The 16,137-nt window shown below is 45.0% G+C and overlaps 1 protein-coding gene across 1 annotated transcript in view; it reads right to left on the minus strand.

Moving 5' to 3' along the window:
- The window catches only part of LOC147436376 (Putative N-acetyl-gamma-glutamyl-phosphate reductase), an 88,203-nt gene extending 72,724 nt beyond the window's left edge, over positions 1-15,479 (minus strand). Inside the window, exons 1-2 of the mRNA XM_086489292.1 lie at positions 15,339-15,479; positions 15,084-15,257 (exon numbers count right to left, since the gene is read on the minus strand). Coding sequence (XP_086345418.1) covers positions 15,084-15,257; positions 15,339-15,374 — 210 coding nt within the window. The 5' untranslated portion in view covers positions 15,375-15,479. The remainder of the gene's footprint in view (positions 1-15,083; positions 15,258-15,338) is intronic.
- Positions 15,480-16,137: the final 658 nt, after the last annotated feature.

Here is a 16,137-nt window from a genome sequence, read left to right on the forward strand (position 1 = left end):
CACTTCATCACTTTGTGACAGCGATGAGACTTCTTGATGAAAAACGCTGGATGCAAGGAGATCTTGGCGATGAGGCTATGGCTGGATCTTAGGCAATGAGGCTTGGCTGATGAAAAATGCTAGGTGCTAAGGGTTCTTGCTTGGAGGAAAAACGCCACCAAGGGGGAAGTCGTGCTGAGAGAAAGAGAGAAGGAACCTACTGCCTGTGGCCTGTGTTCTCCTTGCTCTTCTGCCAATTAGTGCTAGCCTAGGTTTGCGTATATACAAACTCACTCAATTTGCCCTACTTAGTTCCAAACAAAAGTCACTTAATAAATAAGTGAAAATTGTCAAAAATAGGGAAAATAGGTTAAATGCACTGGAAAATTCCCCTGAAGGATTCAAATGGATTCTGATGGAAATGCTTATGATCATGTTGTGTGCAACCAGAGGATATGCATCTACACTAAGTGCCTGGGCATGCACGGTCTACAAACAGACTCACAAAAAGTGCCAAAACACTTGCTAATCTAGACTGACTGAACCCTTGTCGTGTTGTAGCTTGTCCACGGACACATAGGGTTGGATGTGTCACGTGACATACCTTTAGTGGTAGAGGCTCATTTGAATGAATATGGTGTTTTAAGCAACAGGGGCATCCACAAAAAAACCTAATTATTGTTAAGAAATTACACCCACCAAGTGAATGCAACAAATGTACTGCTCTATCTCACCCAAACTACCAGGTTAATGAGTCGGTACATCATTGGTATGCACCCGGGGCAACCACCCCCACAAACCATAAAAAACAGTGCGCAGTAGGTCGAAAAGAACTCCTTATATTTACTTAGCCCACCCGATGGGCCTTACCAAGCATTTACGTGACAGTGATCCATTATGCCATGTTTATGCGACAGTATCAAGTCAATCCCACTACACCTGCTCATGCAACTATTGCATTATCTCATTCAAACAACCAAGTAATGAACCAGTACAGTATCGGTAAGCACCAGGGACTTTTAACATAGCCAACCCAAATGGTTTACCAGGTATATGTGACAGTGGTCAATGTACCATTCTTAATCGGCAATACCAAGTCAATCCCAAAGCCATTTCATGAATAGTAAGCACCTTTAGTCTATTAGGTCATTAACGACAGATTACTGTCTTGCCAAGCCAAGCGGCATCAACCCCAAGTTTCTTCAACTACCAGTGAATAACTAATGTAGAGTGACAATACTTACCAACCAACCAACTTTAAACAGGCATTACTATGCTGAGTAAAAAAACCAAACACACAATGAGCCATATCATCAAGCTGATAGAGCAATGCCATACTAGTTCTACTGTTAAAAACAATAGGTTTGCAACGAAAGAATATGATAATCAAGCAGAGTAGCCAACCTGCATAGTTTGTGTTGCAAGCTCCATATTTCGGTGCAGTATAGCAAAACACGGTCCCTTACGATTTATGCAAGCAAAAAATACATACAAAGCTAAGTGAGGGGCAGAGATGCACTTTCACCTCTTAAATAGGAGGATGAAGGCCGTCGTCCCTGTGTAGCGTGCAGAGTGATGAGTGGAGCCATCCCGTTCTCGGGATCCAAGACAGCGAGGCCGCCTGTGATGCGGAATGCCAAGGTAAAACAACCACAACGCCTTCACGGCCAGTTTTGAAAAGGCAGTAAACCACTTTAGGCTTTTTAGTACTACTTATGATTTATAAGGGCCATATCCCATGGTGGATATGTATTAAAACTAGGAGACGTGTTTTAGTAGAAGCCAGGATGTCAATTCTTGTATGCAAGTACTACTCTGTGTGTGTGTGTGTGTGTGTGTGTGTACCCGCCCTGTCCCAGGCACCAAACACACACAAAGGGTCGATAGTAGGCCCATTGTGAATGGGCCTACTACCTTATGAAAGTGATGAGAATTCTAGTGTAACCCAGGCCAGTCATGCTGGGTGAGTGTTTGTAGAATTTTATTGATTAGCCATTAAGGCAGTACTTTTTTATTAATAACTTAATGTCCTCCCAGGTAAGGAGGTAAGTGGAGGAAGAGTAGATGATCAAGTAAAGTAGGCTGATACAAGTGCTAAGAGCCGCTTTGTGAGGTCTATTACTATTCCTTTTAATGAACTCAACAGGTGGCAGTTTAAGAAGATCTCTTTTCTATACAAATTTTTGGTTATATCCTTTTACATATGGTATATAAAGGAAAATAGAAAAGTTAACACTAGTTTGGTACCAAAACAGAACACTTTAAGTGTCCTTTTTTAACAAATTTAAATTAAATGCTACTTGCATTAGACGGTTTATTTAAGAAAACCCTCTTGATATGCTTAAATACGTTAGCTAGAGGATCTTTTAAAAATATAACCTTGCATTTTAAAATCTATCATGATCAAGAACTATACTCATCAAGTTGACCCTCGTAAACTGCGATTGACGCTTTGAAGAAATCGCCTTTATAAGCTCAGGAAAAAATGAAGCGACCTTGTAGAAAATTTTAGGTGACTCTTCCACAATTTTGCTATACATAATTGAAAGTTTCATGTGCAAAAAAATTGACTTTGGAGTATATAAAATAATGGAAAGTTCCCTGTGTTTGATATGGTCATTTCAAGCATATTGTTGTATACAAAAAAATATATGTTTCTGATGTATTTGTGAGTTTTAGAAAGTGATACATTGCTTGCCCTTTCCATTGAGCAAACTGAGTATATTCCTCGAGAACCAGAAGCAGTTTTAGATCATCGTACCCGTCATTCGCGCCAAAAGGCTTATGATGAGTACTTAATTAAATGGAGGGGTCAATCTGAAAGGTTTGCTACTTAGAACCTATTAGAGCTTTGAAGACTCAGTATCCCCACTTCATTGATGAGGACATCAATGGTTCTTAACGGGGGAAGTATGTTATGTCCCGCTCACAGGAGAGGCGATCTAGCCCAGATGCCGTCGGGATGGGCATCCAATGTCCAGGCGGACGTAGTGTGAACCCGGCCAGTGTGGCCGGCCATTATTATAAAAGGGAGGCCAAGGGCTCATTTACAGTTATCGACCCCCACTGGCAGAGTGCCAATGGTTAGCCCGTGAGGCTAGGAGTGCGCGAGGTCACCTCGAGGAGGTGAGGCCGGGTGGTATGGGACGCTCGGTCTTACAGGTGCACGCCTACGTCCTCGGACGCTGGCCCCGGCACGGGGGAGCTGCCGGATGGTGGCTATGGTCAGGTGGTTCGTCCGACGCGTATCTGTAGGCGGTCAGTGTGGCTGGGAGATCCATTCTCTTCGTTCGTTTCAACTGTACAGGCTACCACGTCATTGTTGTGTGTCCGGGCAGTACTGCCACGTCGTCGGTTTATGACATACCCCCAAGAATTGTGAATGTCCTTGATTACGCCTGCAAAATCAAACATAAGCCATAAACGAGTTCAGTAGACACTGACTCTTAAGTACCAACGCACTAGACGACACAAATCCAGCACTTGTACAAAGACGACAGTCACATCAGATCACATTCAAATCACATCATATAGAATCTAGGACCGTGATTCCTAGCGAGGTATTTAGCAATCGCATCTAGATCCGCACCCAACCTCACTAATGTCGATTCAACTAATCCCATATCATGATCACGTCCATGGATTCGGTTCTGATCTAGGACCATGATTCCTGGCAACGTATTTAGCAATTGCATCTAGATCTATCCCAGACTGATGTTGGATTGACTAATCCCATATTGCAATCATGTCCCTAGATTTCTGCACTCAAGCATTGTCGTGTGCGAGTAATCATTTCATCTGCACTCCAGTATTGTTGTGTGCGAGTAATCATTTCCAAGGATCCCAATCCATCACTAAGTTCATACTGAACAGAGTGGTCCAATCATTCAATTCTAGCTGTGTGACCATCTCATCCCGCAGGAACTCTTGATACGCTCACAACAGTTCCATTGAATGAGTCGTGATTCAAAATTCATGATTCGATATCAGGTTCATTCGAAAGCTTCACTGCTCCAAAATCATCATCATCTCATTCTTAATCCTGTTACCTATTCACAAATAAGCAGATTCTTCCATTAGTTTCATTCAAAATTCATGATACTTATCATTGTCAGGTTCATTCTGGAGCTATCATTGCTCCAAATTCGTCATCCATTATCATCGATTTCACCTGTTATCTGCATACATCTAGCAAGTTCTTCCAGAGAACATTAACCTCACACATAAATTATCTTCAGAAATTCCTATTTCAAAGTTCTTCATTCACACACTTAGTTCATATTGAACACAGTGCTTCAATCATCTAGTCATCTCCTCCGTCCAGAAGTCTTGATGCACCTAGATCCCTGTGTAGCAATCTCATCACTCTTGATGCGCTCACCACAATATCCAGTCATCTCATTCATATGGGGACCTTTATGTACTAAAATCATGCGTCATCATCCATTCATTTAAATTCATCATTCTTATCTTGAATTGACGGATCCATTCTTGAGCTTCCGTCACCCCCGATCTCACCATCTCATCCTCAATTTCACTTGCAAAACAGGCAAGGAGATGGCTCACCTCGTTGCAAAAGAGTAGATGTCCAGCTCCATGCTTCCCAATCCATACAGATACGAGTTCCTTGCTCCTATTTCTCGTTATCTGTCACAAACAACCAAATTGTCAGTACATCAGTATCCCTTTCAGTGTCCTTACAAGTATCTCGTTCATCTCCTCGTCAACAGTACTGTTCCAGCTCTTCCTACGAGGAAAGCTTCTGCTTTTCTGCATCGTCTGTCCTTTCAGCTTTCCCTGTCCTGAGAGGAGATTCAATGGTCTCACGCCATCTCGAGTGAATCTATCAATATCACACAACGGGCACCACGTGCCAATAGAAAAGAACAGACTGAACAGACTTTTAGCACTTCAATAACAACTAAACTCAGAGAGAGAGAGAGAGAGAGAGAGAGACGACACGCGATAGGGAGTGGCGAAATTCCATCCCAGAGAGTATTGACCCAAAACCTTGGCGCCCCTTTCGGTATTTCTTTATATTGCATCAACACAGTACAAGCCGGTACTCCACGCTCTCCACCTTCGTCCAAAAGCATGCCAGAGAACGAGCCCATGGCCTCTTATTTAAAGGCCCTAGGCCCAAAAGCAATTCACATGAAAAGCCTTAAACTCAAAAGCATTTGGTGCAAAAGCATCTTGTCCAAAACCTGCCGGCACAAATTACGGAAATCCGTACAGTGCCACGTGAGCACCAGTCAGCGCAAATCACTCTCTCATGTACCTTTGCCCAACCTATGTGTAGCGCGTAGCGCTACTATGCTTGGATGAGCTACTATGCTTGGAGTCTTGGACGACTGATGTGCTTGAAGGCAACCACTTGTTGAGCTACTTGTGCTCTTCTATTCTCTCTCCACCTGTACATTGTTGCATGTGCATCCTCTGCTGCAAGGATATTGCATGGACATTGAGCTGTAGTGCAGCATGTAGAGTTGCATGTGCCACAATCCGCTACATTTCTACAACATTCCATAGATTTCTTTGCACAAACACGTCCACACAATCCTTTGCTATTTATATGATCTACCGTACAGTCTACCATGTCAGCAGTCGGCCTAAAACGTGGAATTCCGTACAATATGCCGTGTCAGCAGTCAGCGTGAAACGCAAGATTCCGTACAGTCTGCCGCGTCAACAAGCCAGCGTGAAATCCGGAGTTCCGTACAGTTTGCCACGTCATCTTCTTCTACCGCTTCTACTTCTTAAGATTTAGGCCCCTCAGCCGGAATCTGCAAGTCGCCTCCGTTCTTCAATAGCTTTACATGTCAGCAATTTGTGACATCCCCCCCTCTTGAAAGAAAGTAATTGTCCGCAATTACAGCATATCTGCAAAACAACTCAAGTTAGCTCAAAAATTTCCGAGGGTCATTCCGAGAGACAATCAGCTTGCTCTTTTTGTTTAGGAGTTGGCTCTCCTTATGGCTCTTTTGTTAAGGAGTTGGCTTCTCCTTTCATCCAGATCGGAACTCTTGATATTCCGACGTAGTAAAATTAGCCATCACACCCAGACCGCCTAATCTTCCACGCGTGTCTTGATGCACTAAAATTACATACCCAGGCAATCTCATCCAATTAGGAATATTCAGTGGTTGGCACAGCACAATGCAGCACAAATGCTCACATATGCATGTTACATATAAACATAAAGTCGCCGATGAACCCCCCCCCCCCCCCGCAAATAACCATCCAGGTCCGAGTCATGAGCTGTTCAACGACTCCCTCATCACTCCTCCCGCAAATACCTAAAAGGTCCAGGCCATGAGCTATGGAGGCCTTTTACAACCAAACGCTCCCCAGACAGCAGCCTGCGTTGTTTGGAGGTGCTAAGAGTAACAACTGCTCAGACTTCTTAATACTCCCCTTGCAAATAACCACAAGGGTCCAGACCATGAGTTTAAACAAAGATTCTCAAACATCATTTCTCACTACTCCACTCGCGTGTAAAATCACCAATCATTGAAACATTATTAAAACCAGAGTCCAACAATTCAAATCGGCACCAAGAGAAGTTTAAACATATACCGTCCATTTCAAACAAATTTTCAAACAATACTTTCTCAAACAGAGTTCAAAAGTATCTAACTATAAAACAATCAGGGTTTTGTTTGGACAACCAAACTTTGAGGACGATTGGCTTGCCCTTCTACATCACGGTGATGGTTCGTTTCCGAACCTGGAGAGTCGCATCATTCTTGTCATGCCAAGGCATGCCTAAGAGAACGTCGCAATTGCCCAACTTCATAATGTGGAAATCGGCCTTTCCATGATAATCTTGGATAGTCTCTAGAAGAGCACCAATGAGCGATACCACTTTCTAAGTTTGCCTTGTGGCTAGCTCAGCTTCAATTTCTCCACCCTCTGCATCATAATCAAAGTCCATCAGCTTCAAGAATTCTGGATGGATGAAGTTCTCTGTAGCTCCTGAATTAAAGAAAAATAGGGCTTTCAAACCGTTGACTTTGCCATATGCTCGACACAATTCATTTGTACTTTCAAGGCGTATGCCATAGATGTCAGGTACTAATCCAATGGCCGATTTAGCTCGTTTGGTTGGAGATGGTTCTGGGTTTCTGTCGACCGTCGGCGCGGGCGTCGGCTTCGCTGGTCTGTCAGTGCGTTGGGGACAACCAAAATAGTTATGTCCTGTTTGAAAGCATCCAAAACATCGGCCTTCTTGTAGTAAGGTGTCTCGTTGTTGAGGCGTTAATCGAGGCCTTTGGGGTTGACTTTCACAAGACTCTCGAATTTGTTCTTTGTTGTCGAGAGTTGTGGTTAGTGTCCGGAGGTTCTTCTGTGGTAAACTCTAGCTTTCCCTTCATCAATTTGTAGCCGACCGCAGCATGGTCCATAAGCTCTTGCATGGTAGAGACTTGCTTGGAGAGACAATATTCCTGCAATGGTGATGGTAGTCCAATGGTGTAGCGCTCGCGCTGGTCCTCCAAGGGAATGAACTTAAAGAAGGAGACCGAAAGGTAGACATCGAGAAACCTTTGGTTATAGTCCTCCATGGACTCTGTGGCAAGCATTTTCAAGTTGCCCCATTCTGCCAAGATCCGGACTTCAAACAAAGAAGTCATGTAACTACGTGCAAAAATTGTCTTGAAAGCTTGCCAGGTCCTTGGAGCATGCGGTTGTGTCGCGATTGAACTCCACCACTGCATAGCATTATCTTTAAGAAATCCCGCTGCTCGAGAAATCTTGGATTCTTCTATATAGTTCCCCAAGGCATACATGTTGTCGAATTGCTGTAGGAACTGCAATGCTTTCTTTCGATCTTTCACCTTAGAAAAAGTGAAAACTTTGACTGTCGTGCCGCCATCCTTGAAATCTTTGGGTTGGTTAGGCGCAAATCCCGGGTACGGATAATAAGGGTATCCATATGGGCTCCAACCATTGTAGCCTGGTGGCGGTGGGGGAGGCGGGGGCAAAGGCGATTGCACTAGATCAGGATCATATGGCTGCACCATATTCTTGAAGACTCCCTTGAACGGAACAGACGGCTCGAAAGGTTGCCGGTTGGAAGCCCTTCTACTTTCTGGTGCCGGTTGGAAGCCCTCCTACTTTCTAGCATCAGAGGGGGTAACATGTAATTCAAAAATTATTGAAAATTTTGCAGCATCGAAAAATTCTACCGAGGATGCCGCGAAAGAATGTCATGAAGCTCGTCAAGAAGAAACAACAAATATTTTGTTGAATCCATGAACGCCATGTCTTGGGTTCTTTATGGCTTATGCCCTGTAAGACAGAGCAATGAAGACCGGAGCGCGCCCAATGTGCAATGAAGTAAGGATGGAAGTGGCTAATAAGTCCAGGGTCTGGACCGAAGATACTTCAAATAAGATTCCGATAGACTTGTCAAAGGTGGCAGCGGAAGATGCAATGAGGACAAGACTTGGCTCGTGATCCGGTGGGTACCTCGACTCCGATCTAGAACACCTGCAATGCCAAACACATGAACAAGGCACACCTGTGGAGAAGAGAGATCACATAGGTAGAATGAGACAGGACATCTGAGAAGAGAGAGAGAGAGAGAGAGAGAGAGAGAGAGAGAGATCTGGGAAAGGCTCTCCATGCTGATAACAATCTGCTCATACAAGTGACCAAGGGTGGTCCGGCATAGAACTGACATGCCAATGGATAGACCCGAGGACACACAACTACGACTGCTACTGACATTGCCAACTGCTCTTGCACACGAGACCACTGACACAGCCTCGACATGTGCATCACCTCCAACATGCTTTGAGAGCATAGATCTTGTGCATCTCCTCCAAGCTAGATCTAGATCTGGATCTCGGTCGAGGAAACTGGCTACTGCATGGGCACAAAGCCTGTGAAGGGCTGCCCTGAAGTGGTATTGTACCGTTGAGATGAACTCCGAGCACCGCTCCTGCTGCCCAAGGAAAATGCTAGGCTGTTGCTCCTCTGCTGACTGCCAGCTGCACCAAAAACGCTGGTGAGGTGCTGCCCAACAACGCTGGGCTGCCCCTCCTTTGCCCGCTGGCTGTCTGGCCTCAAAGGGCTGCCCTCTGGGGTGCCCAAGGGAGGGCACCCCTGATTGGGGCTGATCTGCAATGTGTAGAAGTAAACGCCCCCTGGCTGCCTATATAGGGCTGACAGGCAGCCACCCGACCCACTCCTCCAGCCCCACGACCATAATAAATGGGGGAAAAATAGGGGAAGGGTGGAAAGTGGCACCATATGTCCATAGGCTCAAGGGGGAAAAATACCTAGGGCACCAGGAGCATGCAAGGACATGGAACTGAGCCAAAACCCGAGCTAAACATGGCTAGACATGACCGACATGAGAGAACAACCTCACACTGGCCGGGCATAGCCACAAATGTTAGGTGCAGTGGAATGATTGTTTGCGCCTTGCTCAAGATGAGTGCTCCGAACTGTGCTCAAGGGTTCCTTTTAGTTCTTATGGAAGGGAGAGCCTTCCGTTCTTCATGGAAAGTGCTATGATCACAAACAAAGTGAATGGACACTGTGCGTGCAAGTGTATGAGACTGAGAGATAGAGAGAGAAGAGAGATACGACACCAGAGACGTTGTAAAACCCTCCTCCGAAGGCCCCACTCTCGTCGGCGAGAGTGGTCTACTTATTGATTGCACAAAGTGGTACAATGACGATGCAATGGACTGATGCCACTTGGGACTATGCCGATGACGACGACGATGATGACGACGACGACTTTATGGCTGAAATCTGTGGTCTTCTAACTGCTGAATTTCGGGGCTGTTTCGGTGGCTGAAAATGACTGTTTTGGCTGCGTTTTTATGGCTGAAAATGGGGGTTCTTCTGCAACCAATTAGGGCTGAATCTGTTGTGGTACAAAATGCTGAAAACGCTGATCTTCCTGCTGCAGATTGGCTGAAAACCAAAACGCTGGCAGATCTGTGTTTTGGTAGCAAAAACGCTAGGCAACTTGCATTGCTGTCAGGGCTGAAAATCACAAACGCCAAGCTGATCTGCTAACGCCAGTGAAAATGCTGAGGTTCTGGGCATGTGGCGATGTCTGCAAAGCTGGAAAACGCCCAAGCCTGAGGGAGGTGCTGATGGAGATGAAAAACGTTGGGGCTGATCTGTGGCGAGGATGGGGGACCAAAAACGCCAAGGGTTCCTGCTGGGGTTCTGCTTAGAAGGTGCCTGTTGAGCATGTGCTCCTGCTGCCTCTTTTGCCAGAAAGTGCTAACTTGGGTTTGCTTATATACAAACTTAGCAAAATTGCCCTACCTACTTTTGTTGGAAAGTCACTTAAAAATAATAAGTGAAAATACAAAAAATAGGGAAAATAGGCTAAATGCACTGTAAAATTTCCCTGACTGAATCTGATGGATCCTGAAGGGAATACTGATGATCATGTTGTGTGCAACCAGAGGATATGCATCTACACTAAGTGATTGGGCATGCACGGTTTGCGAATAGACTCACAAAAGTGCCAGATCACTTCTAATCTAGACTGACTGGACTAGCTGAACCCTGATCATGATGTAGCTTGTCCACGGACACGTAGGGTTGGATCTGTCACGTGACAACAAAACAGCCCTCACTCCCTAATCTGCTCCTGGGAGATACCGGAGCTACCACCGGACGGGAATATGAACTCTTAACACCCCCTCTCAGATCCTGGACGAGAAATGGATCCAAGGAGCTGGAGTGAGCAATCTGCAACTGTAAAGAGAGGGTTTCGTGGACGAGGATATTTGCTACAGAACTCCGAGGTTGAATAGCACCTGGCCAGTATACCATCCAACCACTACTCCCGACAGACGTCCGGGAAGTATAATGTTGTCTGTTGAAAGTAAATCTAGCTCTATGAAGAATCTCCTCAAGCCAACCGACTCTTAAGTCGCACAACCAGCTTCTGCAAAAGGTACAGCTGTTGACCGCTCCAAGAGTATATATCCGAACTGAGGGTAAAAAGCATAAAAGAGTGGTATCCGGATCATTTCTCAACTCTAAAGTACTCCATCAAGGAAAGAGACGGAAATCTGCACCTCCGGTCATATACCACATGCCAAAAACTCCAAGCTGCTACAGAAGTCCAAGGAAGGGAACGATCCGAGGTTATTATGGAACTATATGTTCGATGATGAGGAACCAAAGAACTGCACCAACCACCATATATAGAATGATAATCTGCAAACTATATCTGAAGGAACTTCATTGGAACTGAAAGTGAAACTGTAACTGATCTGTCTGGAACATCACCCGAGAGAATATCACCCCACTCTCAAAGTGAATCGGGAACAAACATCCAGCAAAATGAAAGCACACATCATTATTGAGACTCCAGCTAACACGACAAGATCAAAGGAAGATCCTACTCCCAAGCTCTGCAAGAGAAGAACAAGGTGTTGTAGAAAGCAACCGAATAGACTGTCAATCCTGTCTGTTGCACATGGAACCACAAGAACTCAAAGGAAGTAGTCCGCGGAAACCGACTCCCAAGTTGGCTCCATATCCCCCTCTGAAGGGAGAACACCCGGACCATGGATAACTGTCATAACTCTCCAACAGTCTCTGCCTGTGTAACTGGATCACCAAGGATAGGTGAATCCGAATGGAAAATAATAATGATATACCTGTGGACCCTAGAACCAAATGTGGGAGAAGCAAGAAGATTGTCTCCCTTCTTTGAAGAATGCCATGGCTAACTGTAACTGGTTCCTAGTCCGAAAAGGACCACTATCCACTTGTACGAAAGATAACATGCCGGTCTAAGGATAAGAGAAGTAGGTGTGTCTTGTATGGTACAGTCTCCAGGGATCAATCTAGAGGACGAGGCATAGGAACTACTACTCGGGTGCACTGTGAAGAGCAACCGTCACACCACAAATCCGAAAGACGGGGCAACCACCGAAATGGCTTAGAGAAAACATCCGCCAAGATAATAACTGCACTATGGGCTCAAGCACACCATCCAAAACCGCAAGAAATGGGCAAGGAAAACCTAGGACTGAAAGACACCATGCGTGGTACTCCACTGAATGGAGCACCGGTAGTCGACTGAAGATAATAACCTAGAAGCTCCCTCTGAAAGAGAAGTATCCTCAAAAGTAGGCCCTGAGGTAGCAAGTGACTCAACCCACGTCGGAATAGAGCAAACACAGACACTGAAAGCTCAAGAGCTAAAGCTGAGAACTCCCCCAAAGATAGGAAGTCCCCCTTTTGCTCAATCCTGGGAAAAGGGAATAAGTACCACCAAAAAGAAATTTGAGACAACGTGAAGTAAAATTGTTTCCTCTGAAAATGAATAGCAAAGCCTAAATCTCATAAAACTTGAGACTCAAAGAGAATCACACCATCGGTAAGCTTGCCAAAGAAGCCGTCGGGGTCCAAAAAGACCTAGCTACTCACTTTAAAAAGGAGGGGATGTCACGTGCACATCTAACCGTATGCGTACGTGGACAAGCTACTTCATGACAAGGGTTCAGTTCAGTTAGCTTAGGAAGTGTTCTGGCACTTTTGTGAATCTGTTCGCAAACCATGTATGTCCAAACACTTATCCTCTGGTTGCACACAGCTATCATCAGAACCCATCAGGAGCATTTTTACAGTACACCTATTTTAGCCATTTTTCACTTATTATTAATAAGTGACTTTGTTGGGAAACTAGGTAGGGAAATTTAGCCAAGCCAATGTACAAGAAAACCTAGCGCTGGCACTTTCTGGCAGAAGAGGCAACAGGAACCAAGTGTCCAACAGAGCACCTTCTCAGCAAGACTCCTCGGCAAGCAACCTAGCGGTTTCAGCCATCAGAATCAGCCTGGCGTTTTCATCAAGTGAAGATCAGCCCCAACGTTTTGCCACTTGCAGATCAGCCTGGCGACAGTAGAATCCCTAGCGTTTTTGCAGCAAGACAGCAGATCAGCCTAGCGTTTTGCACATTCCCGACGACAAGGCCCTTTTTTGCATCAGCGTTTTCAGTTTTCAGCATATAGACTCCATACTACAGTCCCCCCGAACCTCGCAGACCTCACCTTCCCGCAGCAGATCCTCGCCGCACGGTCAAATCAGCTAGTGTTTGCAGATTTAGCCCGCTATTCGCAGATTTCAGCATTTGCGTTTTCAGTGCGTCATCGTCGCATCGTCGTCACCGACATAGAGTCAAAATTCAGCAGATACAAGATTTGCAGATTTTAGCCCGTCTCGTCGTCGTCCTCATCGTCGGCAAGTCCATTGCATTGTAGAGATTTGTGCAATCACTAGTAGACCGCTCTCGCCATAGAGAGTGGGGCCTTCGGAGGAGGGTTTGACAACATTCTGGTGTCGTATTCTTCTCTCTTTATCTCTCAGTCTCAACACCTTCACTCACAGTGTTTACCGCTTTGTTTGTGATCATTTGCACTCTCTCACTAAAGGAATGAAAGGCTCTCCCTTCCGTAAGTAAAAGGAACCCTTGAGCACAGTTCGGAGCACTCATCTTGAGCAAAGTTCAACATTCACATCCGCTACACCTTACAATCCGGTGGTGGTCCGTGCAGTCTCTCAGTGATTGTTGCAATACACCGTATCTTCGACATCGGCTTGATCATCAACGGGCATCAATCCTTGGGAGATCCATTCATTCCAACCATCATTCGGCGGTTACGCACTCCAGAGGGGGTGGTGACTTGTGGTTTGCTATGGACACACCTATGCACTCATCCAAGGAGTTCACACAAGATATGGCCATGCTCATGGCATATGGGATTCCGACATTCCCAGAGTAGACACCACCATCTTTGGTGGACAGACACTTACCACTTGACCTCGACACGTCAAATCACTTGCTTACGCAAGAGCATCTACATGGACTTAGGGAGAGGATCTTGGATCTCTTCTTGGTACCTAGAGGGCCACTAATAATAAAGAAATACCGAAAAGGGCGCCAATCTTTGGGGCCAATACATCTTGGCTCGGAACTCCGTCACGCCGTGTCGTCTCCTCTCTTTTATTTCAATTGTTCTGAAGTACTAAAGTGTTGTCAAGTGTGTAGATTGATGCTCTATCTGTCTTTCCATCCGAGCACTCATCGGAAGTGATTACAAGTAAGGTAGCCTTATGTTTGTGTGAAATACTAGATCTGAGTCAAAATCCTTAAACCCTTCCGTTGCACCTGGCACAATCATTCCAAATCTTGCCAAGTGAGCCATGCTGCTAAGACATCAACCTAAAAAGTGTCCAATTGAATAGAGAGATGAGAAAGAGTTTTTGGAACTCCCTCCGTACAAGGTGCCTTGCCTTATTCAAGGTACCTGCAAATCGAGCCATCAAATTGCTTCCTCAAAAGGCCACATTGAAATGGTGGATGAAGACCAAAGCCTTGTTCTCATCTGTCTCTCCATTGACTACGTCAAACTCCACTAAAGCTCCACTAGCTTGTCAACCGTCACCTTGGCCACATGGCATCATATAATTAAAAGGAGGTTGTAGAGCAGTGTGTTCACCTGGCATATGCCCTCTATGCTTCAGACGATGCTCCAAAACTCCCTCTTGATTTTTCCTACTTCCCCCAAAATTCCCAAGGTATCTACCTCGATTATCGTGCATTGTCAGCTTCTTCCAAGGTGTCGTGGACAACGAGGATTTTTCAAGGGAGCAGGACATGGCCATAGAGGGCACCTTGACCATGGAGAGTCATCTTGACCATGCCACCTCGCTTTTGGATTGGCCCTGGCCTGCGCTTTCAGCTGATATTCAACTTGCCAGCCACGACAGCACTCCATCTGGTGCTGCCATATGACCATCTCATGGTGCACTTCATTCGAGGACTTGAATCACGTATAGACAAATGCAAATTTGTTGAAATGCCATCCTGACAGCCTCATACCACTTACCATGCATAATACCATAATCCCCTCATGTCTGGAGATCAGAAATTTACTGAATGTAAGGTAGGATATCATGTCCTTGTGATAACAAAGAGCAGTAAGTACTGCAAAAAAGCCCTCTGACTAAAATAAAAATTGCTTTGAAAAGTATTAAAAGACCAACACAAGCTACCCTTGTTTTTCAGTCATAAAACAAGGACTCCAGTAATAATTATTCATGCCTACCTCAGAGCCAGTATAGCCACTTGCCCCTAGAACACCAATGCTGATCTTCTCACCAGCCCTCAATTTGGTTTGCTCCCCAATTGCTTCCTGATGATGTTCTACCGAAGGTGCTAAACTTGCCTGACAGCCAAGACCTCGAAGGTGACATGATATTGGAACGTCAGGCTTTGCTAGCTGGGAATACAGCACACCATAGATTACAACTACAGCCCCACCCACATTAACATGGCAAAGCAAAGGAATGGATCTGCGTACCTTTGGTAGAAATGACGTGGACAAGGCACAAGCCATAATGACACCACTCTGTCAACAAGATAATGTGTGCACGCGCGGCCTGAGAGAGAGAGAGAGAGAGAGAGGGAAGTGCGTGCGCTCTGTAGTCGTTCTCTTTGTGAGTTTTTTAAATAAAATTTACCGTTTACAATTACAAAAAGGGAAAATTACCAAAATACCCCTCTAATTTGAGGAAATTCCCAAAATACCCCTCAAATTTCAAAAATTCCCAAAATACCCCTAATATTTTGTCATAAATTCCCAAAATGCCCTTCAAATTTTCAAAAATTCCCAAACTACCCCTGGTTGTGAGAGTAAATTTCTCAAAAAATAAAATTTTTAGTAGGCCTTCGCAAGAAGAGTGATTGTGTATTGTACAAGATGCTAAAACTACAATTTGAGTTGGTTACGTAGGCTTTGGAGATGAATTGCTTCATTATTTTTAGACATAATTGCCTTTTTTGGGATGGTAATTGGTGACAAATTACATGTTGAGCACTCCAAAACGGATCTCAATTGTCAAAAATGAATGAAGAATAAGAAATCTTGAACAATCCAAGCAAAATAGATTAAAGGGTATTTTGGGAATTTCCTCAAATTAGAGGGGTATTTTGGTAATTTTCCCTTACAAAAATTTCAGTGGTCTAACAGTCACCTACGGGTTGAGGGTTCAAATCCTCCGTTGGGTGACGGGTCCCGAGGGCGATAGGATGCACTACTTGCCCTTAGTGCATCCTTCCTCCTCATGTGGGTCAAGAGATTCCTAGCTTTGTTGCTGCGA

This window comes from Adiantum capillus-veneris, chromosome 18 (assembly GCF_014529385.1).
Source record: "Adiantum capillus-veneris isolate H3 chromosome 18, ASM1452938v2, whole genome shotgun sequence".
Lineage (NCBI taxonomy): Eukaryota > Viridiplantae > Streptophyta > Polypodiopsida > Polypodiales > Pteridaceae > Adiantum > Adiantum capillus-veneris.